General features: G+C 40.3%; 1 protein-coding gene across 1 annotated transcript; it reads left to right on the forward strand.

Moving 5' to 3' along the window:
• Positions 1-12,261: 12,261 nt before the first annotated feature.
• Positions 12,262-19,176, forward strand: LOC118847410 (keratin, type I cytoskeletal 24-like). Its single transcript, XM_036755869.1, has 8 exons — positions 12,262-12,801; positions 13,887-13,969; positions 14,698-14,854; positions 15,380-15,541; positions 15,641-15,766; positions 18,069-18,286; positions 18,848-18,921; positions 19,073-19,176. The coding sequence occupies exons 1-8, from the start codon at positions 12,262-12,264 to the stop codon at positions 19,174-19,176; spliced, it is 1,464 nt and encodes a 487-aa protein (XP_036611764.1).
• The last annotated feature ends 266 nt before the right edge of the window (positions 19,177-19,442 follow it).

The following is a 19,442-nucleotide window of genomic DNA, read 5'->3' on the forward strand; positions in this document are numbered from 1 at the left end:
TATTTTTTTTAATGATGGAAAAGATCTGGGCATGCTTAAAGAGCCAGTGGATGTGGAGAGTTTAATAATCAGGAGGAGAGAGGGTGATTGAAAGGGCAAGCCAGTGAAGGATGGGATCAAGGGCACAAGAAGAGAGGCTGGTGTTTGCAAGAAGAGAGGAGAGGGTGGGAGCTGATGCTGAAATAATTTGAAGTATGTAATTAGGAAGGAGAGGGAGGTGAAGAGGGAAAATTGATTGAAACGAAGTACTCTGCTGAGAAAGGTATAGGGAGGTAGTAAATCACTTGAGAAGAGGTTTAGAGCAAGAATAAAAGAAATTAAGATGTCATATATTTAATCGGGATTATATTTAGAAATATCTATTATTTCACTGATACTTTTCAAGGGAGCCATAATTAGGGAAGGGAAACTGGCTTTGTACTGGGATGCCTCCAAACTTAAGGGGAGTTGTCAGCGTTCATGATCTTTCAAGATGGTAGAAACAACTGAGCTTATCACCTTATTAGCAAAAATAACTAGTGAAAATAAGAAGCTGCCAGAAGGCATGTTTCCTCCCTCCAGCAGCTGCACCCCAATCGAGCCCCTTCTCACATCACTTGTCTCTGATCCCTCCCTTGGGAATGGCCTCATGTTTTCCTCCAGGGCTTTATGTCCTGAAGTCTGAGTTTATTTTCCAAGCCCCTTCTCCCCTCAACTTAAATATCAATTAGAGGGGCCCCTTTGTGCAACTATATTCGATCTGGACTGTGTTTCATAGTACTTCTCCCAGAATTACTAGCTGTGGCTCTGTGAGTAAACAGTGAAAATCTCCTTCTGCTACTAATAAATTATCGAGGCAATAAAACTGAGAACCATAAGGAAAACAAAATAATCACACACACACACACACACACACACAGAAGAACCAGAGAAGATGACTCAATTCCAATGAATTTGTTGCTGAAAAGGAATGCTCTCAAATACATCAGGGACAGAGACTGGGACAGGGACAGGCCTCTCCCCTCAGCCATGCAGAGCCCTGGGCTCCCTCCCTTCAACAGCAGCCCTGACTGACATTCCTGCCTGGTAGCATCCTTGTTCTGATTCTTGGCTTTGGGGCTAGAAGAGCATGCTTAGGCTCGTCTCTAGCCGCAGAACCTAAATCACTGCTTTGGGATTTTGAAGTTCTAAGAGCCATTTTTCTAATAACTTACTCTTCCAGTGTTACTGACCTAAACTAAGCACTCTTTTGACCATAGAACAAAGAGAATATGTACAGATGATGGTGAGGACAGCATGGCAGATTGGAGAGAGAGCACTGGACTCGGGGGGCTAGAAGACCTGGGTTTGGGTTCTGCCTCCTATACTTATTAGCTATGTAAACATGGGCAAGTTTATTTATTCTCTCTGAGCTCCTGGCAACTCTCTAAGACTTATCCAGTTTTGAATGTTTTTTGTTTATCTTTAACAGACTGACATAATCATTTACTAAGTGCTTATAATTAAAACATTCAAGATGTGCTAACTTTTAAGGATTTGGCAATTTTCCAGAAGATTCCACTAGAGCATTGGAGATGCGAGGAGTTAAAAAAAAAAGATTGAATTCTATTCAGTTAATTGCCCCTTGAGATAGTCAAAATAAGAACAGAAAGGCATAAGTTCACAAATACGAATGTTTCAATTATAGCCAAAGATGATATATTTTAGTTCAGATGTCTACCTTCTTCAGATACAGAACATAATACAAACTAATTGCTACTCACTTGGTTCTTATATAAAAAGACATTTCACAGAATTCAGCAATCAAGTCATGCTGTCCCATTCTTACCCTCCTCTCTTCTAATGCTCCCAGTATTTGCGCAGTACTGAGAAATATATATAAAGAAGAGACTGACACTGGAGCCATAATTATTCTGCCCAGTGAGTCTAATAAAGGTTTGCAAAAATATTCCCCAAGAAAACCCCATTCTATAACACAGTGCTCAAGAGTATGCTGGATCCAGCTCTAACCGGCTTCTGGGCATCACTATTCAGCATGAGCATTTACATCGGAAAAATTGAAAATGTGGGTAAATCATGGATTTAAGAGGAGAGAGGCAAAGGGAGAAATATAATGATGGAAGATTAGCATTAAAAAAAGACATCAGAAATTTTTATTAAGGAAGTGTGATTCTAGTGTATATGATCATCCCTATGTCTGCTGAGATGGAGTGAAGAAGTGGGTTACAAGATTTAAGGACACTGAGGAATTGGGATGTCAGGGAGTCTGAGGAGGGGATAAGGTTGTAAAGAGTTTTAAATGCCAAACAAAGTACTTTATAACTGATCTTACAGGTAACAGGAATTTATTGGGGGAGAAGGGGTGATGATACAGACTTATCCATATAGGAAAATTACTGCTATGTGGAAGATGGGATAAAATTTAAGTTAAGGAGAAGCTAATGTGCTTGTCCAGGTTAAGAGGAGAAGAAGACATGAACTAGAGGGTCAGAGAGAAGAGGATGTATACAAGAGATGTTACAGAGAATAAATTACTAGATTTTACCATTGAACCCATAGGAACTGATGAGATAAGCAAGATACAATAGAATGAAAAGAAAAGAGAGCCCAAGACAGAGCCTTAGGACACACAGTACCTGTGGCATCAATGGAAATCCAAAAACTGAGGAGAACCAATTAGTTGGGTAGGAGGAGAGCCAAGAGAGATCAAAATCACAAAAATCCAGAGTGGAGAAAAAATTCAAGAGGAGAATGTGGTCAAAAGGGTCAAATCCTATAGAGAAGTCAAGAAGAATGAGGATCAAGAAAGGGTCAATTAGATTTGACAATTAATTAGCAGCCGGAGAGTTATAGTTTCCCTCTTGCCACATGTGGATCCTGCAAATGTGCTTTGCTCCTATCTTAAGTTTGAACTCACTCTTCCCATGGACCTAAGTATACTTTCCTGAAACTGTGACCCAGGCATTGAGGAGAACATGTTTTGTACCAAGTGTTATTATTTAGCTATCCTAGTAAATTCTTTTGCTAAAAGCCAACAGGGCCACTGGCACTTTCTCAAACACTTGGGAAAGGTTTTTTGTAGGAAGTGGGAATTTAGCTGGGATCTGAAGAAAGCCAGGAAAGTCAGGAGGAGAGAGAGTATTCCAAGCAAGGGAGATAGCCAGAGAAAATACCCATAAGCTGGAAGAAATGGAGTATCTTAATTGGGAATATGACAAATTCAATGTTACACTGCTAAGAGTAGTAAGCAGCCGCCCTCTGGGGACATTCAACACGTGTCAGTCAATAAAAAATTATTAATTGCCTAGTATATGCAAGGTGCTGTGCTCTCTGAGGAGCTGCCCTCAAGGAGTTTACATTCCAGTGGGGAAAGACAACACATGAAAGAAAGCTGAAAGGTTGAGGGGGAGAAGATGGAGAAAGACTGAGGAATGCAGCCAGATGGGAAATGTAGAGATGGCTGCGTGGGGTACCCTCCTTAAATGGAGGCTCTGGGAGCAGCTCTCCACTCTCCAATCAAAGTGTGAGTTCTAGGGCTGAAGTGATCTTCTAAGATGAAGAGGTTTCTAAAGCATGATGGGAAAGTACTGAGGAGTGCAACTAGGTGGGAAATGAAGAGTTGGCTGGCCCGGGCACCATTCTTAAATCACAAGAGTGAATACAAGTTGAGGGATTGAACCTACAAGGAGTGATACTGATTGGATGACGCTAAGCAGATCACCCAACCTCCGAGTGCCGCAGGCAACCCTCTAAGACTATGAACTGTAGAACAGTTGCTCATTTGATGGATTAGGGTGAGTTCCCTCATTAGGAAGCCTCCCACATCAATGAATTCACAGATGCAGACAATAATTAAAGTATGTGAATAAATAGGCAGACATGACAAAATTAACAGGCATCACCTCATTTACAAAATATGACTTGGAACATTCAGTCTCATACCTATGATTAAAGGCAAAGTCTGGTACAACAAATAATATTCATTGGATTAAGAGAAACTTATGGAAACAAACCAAAGGTACTACCCTAATTAGAGTGGCATCCTTGTTGGAGAGTCACAGGAAGGAGGAATAAGTTTCATGGGAAATGTGGTTTAATTATAACTTTTGCAAAACTTGACTGATGGTGTGTAAAGGTAAAGCAAATTTGATGGAATTATACTAAAAGGTAAATAATTGCTCATCAAGGATTTTTTTAAAAGGGGGAAAATGTTGCTTTAATCTACCCTGCTGCATTAAGAAAACAATTTAAATCACCCCAAGGAATTTTTCTTTTCCAATTAAACTAAGCCAGTAGAATATTACAGGGGCTAGCTAGGTGATGTGGTACATAGAGTGCCTGGCTTGGAGTAAGGAAAACACATCTTCCTGAGTTCAAATCCCACCTCAGACATTTACTAGCTTTGTGACCCTAAGCAAGTCACTTTACCCTGTTTGCTTCAGTTTCTTCATTTGCAAAAAGAACTAGAGAAGGAAATGGCAAACCACTCCAGTATCTTTGCCAAGAAAATCCCAAATGGGGTCATGGAAAGTTGAACACAACTGCAAAATGACAGAACAACAAACAAAAAATAATATTATAAAGGCAAAACTGTTTAATTCCAAATTTAAAAGGCAAAACTTCCTTACAGAGATGGAATTTGCTTTGGAGAACAGAGAAAAATAGAAGCCACAGTGGATTCTGAATGCCAAAAATATAAAATAAAACATACTTCTCACATTAATATCACTGTCGCACTTAGAGAAACTGGATAGATTCACTTGTAATATCTTGTCTGTCTCCCTTCAAGAAAAGAAAGGCAGAGAGGAAGAGAAGAAGGAAGGAAGGAAGGAAGGAAAGAAGAAGGAAAAGAAGAAAGAAAGAAAGAAAAAGAAAGAGGAAGAGAGGTAAGAAGGAAGGGAGAAAGAAAAAAGGAAGAGAAAAAAGAGAAGAAAGAAAGAAAGAAAGAAAGAAAGAAAGAAAGAAAGAAAGAAAGAAAGAAAGAAAGAAAGAAAGAAAGAAAGAAAGAAAGAAAGAAAGAAGGAAGGAAGGAAAGGAAGAAAGAAAGAAAGGAAGGAAGGAAGAAGGAAAGAAAAAGAAAGAAAGAAAAAAGAAAGAAAGATAGAAGGAAGGAGAGAGGAGTTAAGTACTTGAATAGAATTCTAAATGAGATATGATAGGTCTCTGGTGATTTCTGAACGAGAATAGAAAACAGCATATAAATATATTTCTCAGGGGCAAATGGCACCACTATAAAAACTGATCATGTATTAGGGGATTAAAAACCTCACAAATAAACACAAAAAAGGAGAAATATTAAACACATTCTGTACTTACCACAATGTAATAACAATTATATTCAATTAAAAAATTGAAGCCAGGCATGATATCATATTCCTGAGGTCCCTGCTCCTGGAGAGGCTGAGGCTGGTAGATCACTTGAGTTTAGGAGTACTGAGCCACAGTAGAGTAAGCTTTTGGGTATCTGAACTAAGCCTGGAGTCAATATGGTGAGTGTCTGGGAGACAAAACCAGTCCAGGTTGAAAAAATGGAACAGGTTAAAATTTCCATGATGATCAGCATTCATATTAGACCCATGAGTGGCCATTGCACTTCCTGGGTAAGATTGGAAGAACCCCATCTCTGAGAGAGAGAGAGAGAGAGAGAGAGAGAGAGAGAGAGAGAGAGAGAGAGAGAGAGAGAAAGAGAGAGAGAGAGAGAGAGAGAAGGGAAAAGTTCATGACCAAACAAAGGATAGAGGGGATCATAGAAGAAAAAGACAATTTTAATTCCATAAAGTTAAAAAGGTTTTTCACAAATTAAACCAATGCAGTTAAAATTAGAAGAGAAATAATTAATTAGGGGAAATTTTTATAACAAGTTTCTCCAGTAAAGATCTCATATCCTAGTAATATGAAGGGCTCATTTATATCCATACATAAAATATGCCCCCAATGTATTGCCTAAGGAACCCTATCTGTGCCCTGATAAGCCAAGACATGGTTTAAGAATGGCATGCGTATTTGTGATCTGAGATCTAACTCGCCTCTACAGAGATTAGAAGAAGGACAAAAGACCCTGCCTGAACCACCAGTATGTTAAATAAGGCAAATTCCAGAAGTAACACCAAGGTTAGGAGTTTCTTTCCTCAGACTCTGGTCTTGAACGAGGTGTTTGACTAGAATTATATCTATTTGCCCCAGTCAGATATTGGTACTCTAGGCCAGCAGTGTCAAACTCAGATGGAAAAGTGGGTCACTAAATCACACATAAGAATCCCTGCAGGCACATATTGACTTTAAAAAGTTAAAGCTATTGTGCAGTGTCTAGCACATAGCAGGTGCAGGATAAATGCTTGTTGACTTGACACCAGGGTAATACTATAAAAGACAGTAGGGTCCTTAGGGAGATAGACACCAACTAGAAGGGGATGGATAGAAAAAATAGTTTTGATAGTGATAGTAAGCTTGTGTGTCAAGACTTGGTATTATCTATTGGATGAAGAAAAGCCTCAGAGGTGGGGAACCTGTGACCTCAAGGCCACATGAATCTGATTCAGTCAAAGGGCCGCACTTGAAGATCTAGAGAGCCCCATGTGGCCTCAAAGTCACAGGTTCCCCACCCATGGGCCCTAACCTATATGTGATATCTTATTAACCTGAGTGCTTCCATGGGAGCTGAGGACCATTTCCTTTTGATGTGGATTCTCATAGACTATAGGATAGAGTATTGGCTCTGGAGTCAGGAAGACTCCTCTACCTGAGTTCAAATCTGGCTCAGACACTAGCTGTGTGACCCCAGGCAAGTCACTTAATCCTGTTTGCCTCAGTTTTCTTCTCTGTAAAATGAGCTGGAGAAGAAAATGGCAAACCACTCTAGTATCTTTGCCAAATGGTATCATTAAGAGTCAGACACCACTGAAAAAAGGACTGAACTAATAGATTATAAAACTAAATGTTTAAAATCTTGTTAATAGCCTGTTTCAATGTTCCAAAAACATTAACCACTTTGCGTTTGATATTTCAAATTAAAAATGAGTGTTTTCAAGGTAATTCAACTAATTTGCAAATCATTTCCAGGAGGATATAATTCCAAGCATGGAGGATATAATTCAGTTCAGTATTTACTGATCACCTGCTATGGGTATGCTAGGTGTTAAGGATGCAGCGAGATAAATACAACATGTTTCCTACTGTGAAGGGTTTGGAAACCTATTGGGCTGAGAGAGGGGAAAGGTTTACACCAGAAGCTTCAAGGGTTTGAGGTCGCCTGCTTAAGAGAATCAGGAAGTAGGCTAGAGGTTGGTTGGCCTTCGATGGGATAAAATTGGCCTAGGACCACGGAAGAAGAGCAGTGGTAAGGGTCTGATCGTAAGATTTAGTGAAAGAACATACACTGATGAGTAAATGCATAGTGTATCTAGGGAGTGAGCTCATGGTCAGAGTCATTTCAGTGGCAGTGGGTGGAATTCATTAGCAAAAGAGTCAGCACCTTTCAGAGAAAAGAGAGGTGCTCCAGAGGCCTGTCTATGCCCTGACAAGCCATGACGTACACAAGAAAGACTGTATGCAGGAATCAGGCTGTGGCCTTTTTGCTAGCTCCTCCCTTTATACAGACATACACAGAGGATGCGTGTCAAGAGCTGTGTGCAGGGACTATAAAGTCAGATTCTGTTTCATATATTTATTATTCAGTCATTTTTCAGTCATTTCTGATACTTCATGGTCTCATCTGGGGTTTTCTTGGCAGAGATACTAGAGTGATTTGCCATTTCCTTAGCCAGCTCATTTTACAGATGAGGAAACTGAGGCAAATAGGTGAAGTGACTTGCCCAGGGTCACATAGCAGTAAGTGTCCGAGATCAGATTTGAGCTCAGGAGGATGAGTCTTCATGATTCCAAGCTCAGCACTCTGTGCACTATGGCACCACCTAGCTGCCCCTTGTGTTTCATATGGCTTATTCAAATCTGATTTCTGAGCTACTCATGGTTTCTGTTCAGCCCCGACCTGTCAAAGGGCAACAGGATGGCTTAGGTCAAGGGGGTCTCATAAAAATGAGGTGATATGAGAACATTATGACATCTGCCCTCAGAAGCTTATGGTTTAATACAAGAGTTCTTAAACTTTTTTGTGTCTTGGACCCCTTGGGTAGCTATTGAAGACTATGGGCCCTTTCTCAAAATAATGTTTTGAAATTAATAAAATAAGATACATAGAATTTCAAAGGAAACCAATTAAATTGCAATATAGCTATTAAAATATTTTTTAAATCAAGTCCCCAGTTCCCAGTTGAAGAATCCCTGATCTTGTAGAAAGAAATAAGGTACATCCCTATATAAATATAGGACCATATAGAGTATAAAAGTGAATCAATCGATTGAATAAGAGTAACCAGGTGCCCAGTGAATGCACAACAATCAACCAACAAGCGTTTAAGTGCTTACTATAAGCCAGGCACTTTGAAAAGTGCTGAGAAGACAGCTGAGAAATGAGAAGAAAATTTAAAATATTTAAAATTTTAAAAATTCCTTTGAGGAGCTCATGTTCTAATAGGGCAGATATGTAAAATACAAGGTATGTACAAGGAGATAGGAGATAGTCTCAGAAGGAAGGCAGGGGAGTAGGCCAAGGGAATAACCTCCTACAGAAGCTGAATCACGTATATAGACTGCTGGAGTTTTGAGTTTTTGCTCATCTCCTGAGCCAGGGAAACATTGCATGATTTGGAGATGGCAGCAGAAATTTTAAAAGCCCACAAAAAATCAGACAAACCACTAGGAGGATGGAGGGAGGTTAGAGGAAGCCTTCCCCCAGAGACCTGGCATACGGGCAAAAACAGTAATGCAAATAAACACAGCTAAGAACAGTTTTGTGACTGCAGGGGAACTATGGCTAAGATGAAGTCATTCCCCCCTCCTCCCCACTCCCGCCCCCGCCCCCGCCCCCGCTTCCCTCCCTGCCCCGAGTTCCCTGAGCGAGAAAAGTGGATGTGTACTGGAGAATGTAGAGGAAATGATAGCCATTTACTGCCCACTCTTCCCCACTGCCCCAGTTAAAGCTGGGCATGACTGAGGTAGTTCACGTACTCTGCTAGAAGTTGTGTTTTACTGACTTAGTCTTATTTCTCAGAAGTGTCTGTGGTGGAGTCAGAAGTGCATTTCTGAGGGTGCAGTTGGGGATGAGAGGGAGCAGGACCAGCCACTGACTGGAAAACTTTTTTGTCTCTGAGATCATTGGCCCATTTATCTAGTTTTTCACTAATTATGACCCCCCCCACAAAAAACGACCCATTAAAAGAAGAGTTCAGGACAAGCCACTTCCAATATACTTGTAAGCTTAGCTTTCATTGTGACCTGGCTGAAATAGCAACACCTAGGATTATGTTAGGGCTGTAGAAGTAAAGGTGCTGACATGACCAACAAGAGAGCAGGCTAGATATTTTTCCTAATCTTCCTTAATATTCCGAAAATCACCAAAACAGGAGTTATGCACCAGTTATAGAACAGTTATAGTCGAATGGACAAAACAAGATAGCAACAAACCTGTTAAAAAGCTTTATAATTAGCACTGGACATTGCTGGTCTTTAAAGAGTTCATTCAGTCCCCACCCCCCACCAGCTTTCACACTCATACTGGTGGATACAAAAACTAAAGACTAACTCATAGGCTATTGTCCAGGACCCAGACTCCTGCTAAAGAGATTTCTAGCACATCCCACCCATTAACCGTTCCTTCCCACAAGGTAAACAGTGATTCTGCCAAACCCCATGAGTAGGAGAGGAGGAGAATTGGACTGCCCTATGCCTGGAGTAGGCCCTAGGTTAGGACTCCTAAGTCTATAAGGACTCAACTCAGAATCTCTACCAACACTTAAAAAAAAAGTGGCAAACACTGATTCAACCCAGCCAGGGAAGGAAAGGGCAAGAGCCAAGGAAGAAACTAGGACACCCAGGGGCCAATGTACATGGTTATACCTAGTCTGAAGGACATGAAACTGAGGTCCAGATGTGTCCAGTTCTATCCTGCCAAAAGCTAGTTAGGGCAGAGACCAAAACTGGTGAAACATAAATTCCCCCAATGTGGGAGATGGCCAAGGTGACTTGCAGTCCAGCCCCAAGAGTGTCCCCTCTCAACAGGAGAGCAGTCACAAAGTGAATGATAGGGAATATAAGAAGCTAAACAACTAAAGATTTCAAAAAGAAGAAAATTTAATGTAAAACCTAAAGTACAAACAGATAAATCAACAGAGATGCTCCTGTAACTGGAAGGATGAGTACTAAATCCTCAAAAAGAATATAGAATCCTTGTAAACTTTACAAGACAAAGCAAACCAATGCCTGATGAAACAGAATCCTGTGGACTCCTAGGAGATCATGGAAAAACAAGAAGAAATTCCAGAATGGTTCAAAAGACAAATTTATATAAGAAATTGGAACAAAACAAAGGTCAGAATATGTAGTTTTCAAAGGAAAAATAGTTAGATTAAAAAAATTGATTCCATAATAGTGAGTTTATCCCAAAAAAATTGGAAGAGAGAATAACAGATTTGGAACACAAAAATACTGAATTGAAGGAAAATCTGGCAAAAGAGAAGCAAAAAAGTAAAAAATTTTAAATGACACTGATAGCCCTACAAGCCAAAGCTATAGGCCTGGAAGAGAGGATATTCAGAAACAACAAATATCATTGGTTTCCAAGAAGGACATAACAAATCAAAACACATGAATACCAGAATACAGAAAAGAATACCCCTCCCAAAAAACTGCCCAGAACTTATGAATAAAGAAAATTAAGTACCAGTCAAAAGATTCCACCAATTGCTTCCAAAAAAGAAAAAGAAGAAAAATCTATACTACATGTGGATCTGGAAGGAACCTTCAAGGTCATATTCCTTCACTTAACAGATGAGGAAAATGAGTCCCAGAGAGTTGAAGTGACCATCCCAAAGTCACACAGGTAGAAAGTGATAGGGCTGAGACTTGAATCCAGGTCCTCTGATTGCAAGATCAGCACATTTTCCACAGCAACATTATTTTCAAAATTAATCTAAAAACCCAGGTATTTATCACCAAACCAATTTATCATCAAAATTAGAAATTAGCTTTCCTTACTCAGACTACATATAATATTTTTTCCACCTCTTGTTAGGCACTCAATACATTCTTTTTTCTAATAATGATGTGTGGCTCCTCACATGGTGCCACACATGCGCGCGCGCGCACACACACACACACACACACACACTTGCTTAGCAGTTCTTTTGAGAGAAGGGACTATATCTTGTTTTCCATCTTCCCCTAGAGTTTACTATAACATCATACATATAGCTGACCCTTCTTAAGTGTTCACAAAAATTCATTGCTGCTATTGAATAATACTGAAATGATGATAAAAGGGGGAAAGTAGAACAATCCCTCTGAATAAAAACCAGCAATTGTAATTGCATAGAAAAGAGACAATGGGAAGGAAAAGAAAAAAAAATGCTTGCAGATAAACGAAAGCAGATGAAATATTCTTTAAATGTTCTTTTGGGAGGTGAGTAAGGAGATGAAGAAAGATGCCAAGATCAAGGCTCTGAAAGGGGCCATTTATCTTAACCCACTGGCTACTTCTTGGGAGAATGATTTATACCATCAACTGGCACAGAACATCTTCCATAAATGACCTCACCTGACCTAACAATCCTTGCTTTCAAAGCTAGTCTGTTAATTTGCAAAGTCAGGTTTACATTTCCTTTTTCAAGGAGAGCCACAATGCTCTATTTGTGCCCCCAAATGAAAAGAGGGTAGGCATATGATGCTACTCCTAATTATCATTGGATTAAAAAAAAGGACTCTGCCTGAGGACTCACTACTAAGTGTAGTAAATTGGATTCTGACTAATTCTGACACTGTGTATAATTGTTTTGCCTGAGTGGCACAGGAGAAATGGGAGGCCTCAGGGCTCTAAAGCCCACCTGAATACCTCATAAAATTACAAAGAGTGTGACAATGCAGTTCAGACAAACAGAAGGAAAGGGGGAAATGTGGAGAAATAAGAGATTATGGGATGCTCACAAGCTGAAATGTGACGATGATGCCCATTTTCCCCCACCCTTGCTAATTTTTTTCAGTATCAATTGACCCAGTAGGGTGAGGTTAATTATGAGAAATTCATCCACTGGGGATTAAGAGGTAAAAGGACAGGGATGGAATTGAAAGAAGCAAAGAAACACCCTAAATATCTGTATATAAGGATGGCCTGATCAGGGCAGTCTTCACTTCCATTCCTCACTACCGGGACAAGGTTGACCAGAGTGCATTATGTCTTGCCTCTTGAGAGCTTCTTCCCAGGCTGAAAGTAGTGGTTGTGGCAAAGCCCACAGCAGTGGAAGCAGCTTCAGCAGTAGCAGCAGATGTTACCTGGGGAGTGGCTCTGCTCGGGGCTTCGGAGGCTCCAGCAGCTGTGGAACCAGTGGAGGCTTTGCCAGTGGGTTAGGACGGGGCTTCGGAGGTGGGTTCAGTAGCAGCTCCCTAACAGGAGGCCATGGAAGTGGCTCAGGCTCCAGTGCTAGCTTCAGTGGAGGCTTTTACAATTACTGCGCTGGTGTCGTGAGCAGTGGTGCTACTGGCAGTTTGGGCGCCAGTGATGGGGGCCTTCTCTCTGGAAGTGAGAAGCAAACCATGCAGAGCCTCAATGACCGCCTGGCTAGCTACCTGGACAAGGTCCGTGCTCTGGAGGAGGCCAACACTGATTTGGAGATCAAAATCAAGGAATGGTATGATAAGTCTGGGGCTAGAGATGATGAATCTAAGAAAAACTACGACAAGTATTATCAAATAATTGAAGATCTAAGAAACCAGGTAAAGTGATAAAATCTCAATATCTTTTTCTTCTTTTTCTATGCCATAAAAATTGCAAAAGTAATAGATTTATTAATGTTTGCTAAATAATAATATTTTGTAGCATGACATAAAATATAGAACAGCCTTGAAGTCAGGAAGATCTGATTTCAAATCCTGTCTCTAACACATAATAAGAATGATCATTTTTATAACACTCTAAGATTTTCAAAGCCCTTTATAAATATCTAAGTTTATCCTCACAACATCTCTGAGAGATAGAGGTTGTTATTATCCACTTTTTACAGTCAAAAAAACTAAGGCAAGTAGAAGTTAAGTTACTCACCTAGAGTCACAGAGCTAGTATCTGAGGCAAGATTTGAATTCAGGTCTTCTTTACTCCAGGCCTAGTGCTCTATCCATTGCACCATCTGGCTATGTGATACTGGGTACTTTGCATCCTATGCAATAACCTTGAGCCTTATTAAAGATGGGTCACTGACTTGCTCAGGTAGAGAAAGTTTCCATAGAGGAAGCTCCTCCACATCAGTGAAATCATAGACGTGGACCCCCCCAAAAAAAAGTTTCCTACAAAATTAAAATGTTAAACTTTTATCAGATAAAATTGTTATATACTAGTTATACATATATATAATTTAACATATTAAAGACATTAATGATACAATATAATAACATAATGTTATATGAAAATATGTTATACATGTGAAAATTGTTATTCGTGCTATATTCCTACATTCATCTTCCCGGACCGGGAGTCAGGAGACACATAATCCTTTATATTTTACTGATTTGTGTGACTTTGGGCAGATCCCTTCGAAGTGGGGATGATATGATAAAAATCCTATAGGACCCACTTCATGGGATCATGAGGATCAAAAGAGATGATTCATTGCTTCGTATCTTTTGAAGTACTATGTAAATTTCAGTTCCATTACCTAAAATATCAGAAATACAGATATTAATTGGTAAAGTTTTTTTTACATTGCAGGAAAGTATTTCTTAGCTAAGGCTACCTTAATAAACTAGCACCAAGGAGCTATGTGGTATCTGGAAATATGTAGCTTTATTTTTTGAAAATTTTCTAGATCATTGAAGCCACCATTGACAACGCCAAGATCATCACACCGATTGACAATGCTAGGTTGGCTGCTGAAGACTTTAGAATGAAGTGAGTTTATTTTCAACTGTTATTTCTAATAGCAGTTTTTAAAACTAAAAAAAAACCTTCATTATTTTTCATATACCAAGGACTAGAGAATTCTAGTGAAAAGTCAGAGAAAGAGTGATATAGCAAAAAGAGCATGGGCTTGGCATCAGTTTCCTCATTTCTAAAGTAAGAGGGAAAAGTCTAAATGACTTCTAATGTCTTTTCTAACTTTAAAACCAACAGCATCTAATTAATTGGTCACATAAATTTAGACAACCCTACATAAGAAGAAATTGCTAAAGAATTGAAATGTGCATTCTATTAGAGAAATTCCAAGATTATACAATCTTTTTGAACCTTATTATATATAATCTTGTGGCTTAATCACTTAGTATCTGATGATGATGATACATCAGTGCATAAGATGGGAAATAAAGGGTGATGAGTTTGATACTCCTCTGGAGCAGCTGAGTAAACTATAAGGTTGATAAGACAGCATAGAAAAAGTCAGAAGACCTGTGTTCAAATCCTCCTTCTGAAGATGTTAACTACCTGTGTGACCTTGGAAAAATCATTCAACTTCCCTTGGTCTCAGTTTACCCATCTGAAAAATGAGAGGGTTGAACTAGATTGTCTTTGAGGTCCCTTCCAGCCCTAGAGCTATAATCCTATGAATACTTTGTAAATGAAATTGAAAGCTTTAAAATAATTCAACTAACTGAAAAATCACATTCTGCACATTTTTTAAGGTATGAAAATGAGCTTTGTGTACGGCAGACTGTGGAAGCAGATACAAATGGCCTTCACAAAGTGCTTGATGAATTGAACATGACCACATCAGATCTGAAAATGCAATATGAAAGCTTGAATGAAGAGCTGGTTTACCTCAAGAAGAATCATGAAGAGGTAGGGAGAGAGTTGAAAACAACATGGGACAGCCCCTGGAATCCCAGGAAGCTAGGTCCCTCCCCACCGCCCACCCCTGCCCCGTTGCTCCCTTCCTCAGTCATCAGTCTGCTGCAACCAAAGATCTCATTCTGCAGAGGGTGTCTTCCCACTGGCCGAAACAGACTGCCTCCTTCACTCCCACCATGAGCTTCCTAGCTTAGGTCGTCAAACCACATGGGACCCCTGGGATCATCTGGGGGCATTGGCAATGAAGGTAGCTAACTGCTAGGTGCACTGGACGCTGCTGTCGCCACACTTCTGCCCATCATCATCTGAGTAAACTTAACTATAGCCTTCTCTCAGTCACCATCCTGCTCTGCCTTCCTTCAAAGTTCCCTCCAGTCTGTCCAGTTCCTTCTTGCTGTCATTTATGGGCCTCCATGTCACTCTCTCTCCTCCCCAGTATGTCTAGTAGCTGATACACAGACTTCTTCTCCATCCCAACATCACTATTATAATGGCCTTTGCTTTTTCCCTTGCTAGGAAATGAAGAGTATACAGGGAATGAATCATGGGGATGTCAACGTGGAGATGAATGCTGCTCCAGGAACAGATCTCACAAAACTGCTGAACAACATGAGGGCCCAGTATGAGGAGCTGGCTGAGCAAAACCGTAGGGAGGCAGAAGAGCAGTTCCGCAAGCAGGTAAGTCAGCAGCAACTAAGCAATCACAGGGCAAAGACTGGAGACAGGCAATTCACACATCCTTTATTCCATTCTCTCTTGCCTCACACGTGCCTGTAGAGTGCAACCTTGCAAGCACAGATCTCCACCGATGCAGGAGCAGCTGACTCAGCCAAGAGTGAGATGTTGGAGCTGAAGCGGACTCTTCAGGGCCTGGAGATCGAGCTTCAGTCCCTAATGGCCATGGTAGGTGAATGCCAGTCCTGACTTTAAACTTCTTGAAATTGTTTTGCATGCATTTCTATTATTCTGCAGGTAAGGAGATAGAAGGCAAGGGTAATCTATATCTAGATAGCTAATGCCATAGGTAAATCTAGGGTGTGAGAGACAGAGACTAGGAGATAGAAAGGCAGAGACAGAGAGAGAAAGAAGGGGGAAGGGGGAAAGACAAACAGAGACAGAGAGAGATAGAGAGGGAGAAAGTGCCTGAGAAAGACAGACAGAGAAGAAAGAGGTGGGGAGAGAAAAAGAGACACGGAGAGATACAGAGATGGGGGGCGGAGGGAGAGAGAGAGAGAGAGAGAGAGAGAGACAGAGAGAGAGAGAGAGAGAGAGAGAGAGAGACAGAGAGAGAGAGACAGAGAGACAGAGAGACAGAGAGAGACAGAGAGAGAGACAGAGAGAGAAACTCAGACAAAGCAGGAGAAGCAGAGAAAGACAAAGGGGGGAGGCTGGAAAAGAGAGAAAGAGAAGCAGAGAGAGATAGCCAGTTTCATCCTCCCGATAGTACTCATCTTCTCCTCTTAGAAAGGTGTGACTGCAGAAAGCACCTACCTCTGGGCACCCAGACCCAAACTTCTCAATGACTGAAGATCTCTCGAGGTCATTAGGTAGCCACCAGACTAGAAATATCCATCCCAAGATTGCTGTTCAGTTACCTATCCTCAGGAAAAGAAACACAAAGCAGAAGATGGAGCTAGGAAATTGAAATCCAATCTTAGGCTGCCTATGTACCAAGACATTCTCTTGTAACCATTTGCATGTAGACATTGTAGATGATTCTGGGAAGGGAGAGAGAGAGTGAAACCCACATCCTCCACAAGAACTCCAAAGGAGAGCTATTAGAGTCGCCAGCCACACATTTGAAAGAGAGGAAGTTACAGTGAAAGTGGAAGCTGTCTCTTCTTTAATTCTACTGATAAGTTGCTCATCATCTTTGACACAGACTTTGGTGAAAGAGATCATGGTGATGAGCCAGCAGCCTCTGGCTGCACATATACTTATTTTTTTAATAAATTTGTTCTTTATTTGTAGTTTACAACACTCAGTTCCACAAGTTTTGGGGTTCCAAATTTTCTTTGCCTCCCCCAACGCTTCAAGATGGCATGTAATCCAATGTAGGTTCTACACACACCTTCACATTGAACTTATTTACATAATAGTCCAGTTGTAATGAAGAATTATAACCCGTGGAAAGAATCATGAGAAAGGAGAAACGAAACCAAAAAAAAGTAGGAAAAAAAAAGAGAGAGCAAAAAGTTTGCTTCGATCTGCATTCAGACTCCATAATTCTTTCTATGGCTGTGCATAGCTTTTTCCATCATGAGTCTTCTAGAGAATCCAGGGTAAAAGTCCATTTCCAGACATGCTCTATGAGGTGGCCACCACAGTCCCCGATCCAGCAGTCAAAGCGGCTTCTTTTATTACTCCCACTGTATGAGCAGGTATTGATCAGCATTAGTAGAGGGAGTTTCTTTATTAGGAGTTTCCTTTGCCAATAAAATCACAGGTTTGGTTGAAAAAACTACATACATACATATATATGTGTGTATACACACACACACACACACACACACACACACACACACACATACACACACAGTTTTAAGGCTTACATAATGCTTCCATACAAGAGCCCTATGAGGTTTTCCTTAAATGTGAGCAAAATTCAAACCAGTGCTAGAAGATGGAAAAGCAGGCACTTCAGGACTAAAGCTTATACCACTTGGCTTTCATGGTACATCATAAAGGCAGTATGGTTTAGTGGTCAGAGTTCAAGACCTGGAGTCTAAAAGACCTGGGTTTAAGTCCTGCCTAAAACAACACCAATTGTGGAATCAGCAGACCTGTGTTGGAAACCTAGAGCTTTCCCTTAATATCTACCTGACATTGGCCAAATCACTTCATCTCTCTGGGCCTCAGTTTCCCCAAATTAAGGATTAGACTAAAGGTCTCCAAGGCTCTTTTTCAGTTCTAAATCTCCAATGAAATCATAGGTCCTTATGTATAGCTTGCCTTGTGTCGGATACCTTACCCTCATTGTATTGAGGTATCAAGGAGATACTTTTCACCACTGAGACATGTATATATGTATATACATATGTATATACATATATATGTGTATATATATGTATATGTGTATATATATGTATATACATATATATGTATATACATATACATATATATGTTCAATGTCCATTAATATTTTTCCTATGTTTTCAATGATTTCATTTTTATATTTTGTGTGTGTACATGCACATATTTGTAGCAAGACTCCCTGGAAGGCACCCTCGCAGACACCGAAGAAAGCTACGTGGCAAGGCTCTCCCAAATGCAGCTTCAGATCAGTAGCCTGGAGGAACAAATTTGCCAGATCAGAGGAGAGGTGGATTGTCAGAATGCAGAATATGAACAGCTGTTGAACATCAAGACCCGCCTGGAGATGGAGATTGAGACTTACCGAAGCCTGCTTGATGGAGAGGGGAGGTGAGTTAAATGTTAACTTCAACACTACCAATCACTCAAGTTTCATGATTTTTCTGGCCCCGAAACTAAATATCTAGCAGGTTGAAATAAGGCATTCCCTGGAAGGAGTACACTCTAATTAATTATCAATCAATCAACAAGCATTTTAAAGCATCTCCTATGTTCTAGGCCCTATGATTGGAAGGAAATTATATCAGCTTCCTCCTATTTCATTGACAAAAGAAAAATAAGCTACACCACATGCCTGGAATGTGCTCCCTACTCTCCTCCACCTCTTACAATTCCCATCTTCAAGATTCAATGCAGGTGCCACCTTCCATATGAAATCTTTCCAGATCACCATTATTTTTTCAGTGCTTTCTCTCGACACAAATTATCTTGCACATATTTTTCAGTAGAATCATATCACTCCCCAATAAAATCTAAGCTCTTCGAGGACAAGGGATTCTTGAGATTACAGGGTATCTAGCACAGTGTTCCCCTTAAAATAGGCACCAAATTCTTGCTGTTATTTAATTAAAAAACTGGTGATAATACTTTCTCTAACTGGTTCTTTTCCAGTAGTTCTAGAGGCAGGAGAGAAGTATCAAGAGATCTACCATCCGTTGACTCAGGCATGGACCAATGGAAGGGAGGTAAAGCATCTTTTTTCCCCAGTTTCCTTTCTGTGCATCAATCATGAGTAAAACCTTCATCTATTCTAACAAAATCCTATTTAAAACATAATTAGGAAACATATGTCTTTTAACCTTCATCTATTCCAGTTCTTGCTTCTTTTTTTTTTAGAGTCAAACAAAATCAGAGTGACCAGGACGATGAAAGAAGACTCTACTAGTAGCCAAGGGGTGTCATCTCAAGCTAATTATGTTTCTGGAACAAAAATTAAATAAGCAGATGCTCAGATGGCCTTTGTCACAGCAAATGAAATGACGAATCCTCCTGGAAAATGAAACAGTCTGAGCAGCCTAAGAGAAATCAGCTCAGGCCCTATCTGCTTTCCTTTTGGCTTTCTCTTGCCAAATGCAAACTTGCAAAATGTGTTTCGCTTCTTAGCCATGCTGTCAGTCAATAAACTTTCCTCCTGTTGCAAATCAAACAGATTGGGTCTTAGTATTTTGTGGTATTTCAAACACTCAAACTTACTGTTGCATATGAC

The sequence above is a fragment of the Trichosurus vulpecula genome, chromosome 4, assembly GCF_011100635.1.
Source record: "Trichosurus vulpecula isolate mTriVul1 chromosome 4, mTriVul1.pri, whole genome shotgun sequence".
Taxonomy (NCBI): domain Eukaryota; kingdom Metazoa; phylum Chordata; class Mammalia; order Diprotodontia; family Phalangeridae; genus Trichosurus; species Trichosurus vulpecula.

Excerpts from the sequence above, each read along its gene's own strand:
- LOC118847410 (XM_036755869.1), top strand. The coding sequence starts at position 12,262 with ATGTCTTGCCTCTTGAGAGCTTCTTCCCAGGCTGAAAGTAGTGGTTGT. Across the intron at positions 12,802-13,886 it reads TTGAAGATCTAAGAAACCAG|ATCATTGAAGCCACCATTGA; the intron begins GTAAAGTGATAA and ends AAAATTTTCTAG. Across the intron at positions 15,542-15,640 it reads AAGAGCAGTTCCGCAAGCAG|AGTGCAACCTTGCAAGCACA; the intron begins GTAAGTCAGCAG and ends ACGTGCCTGTAG.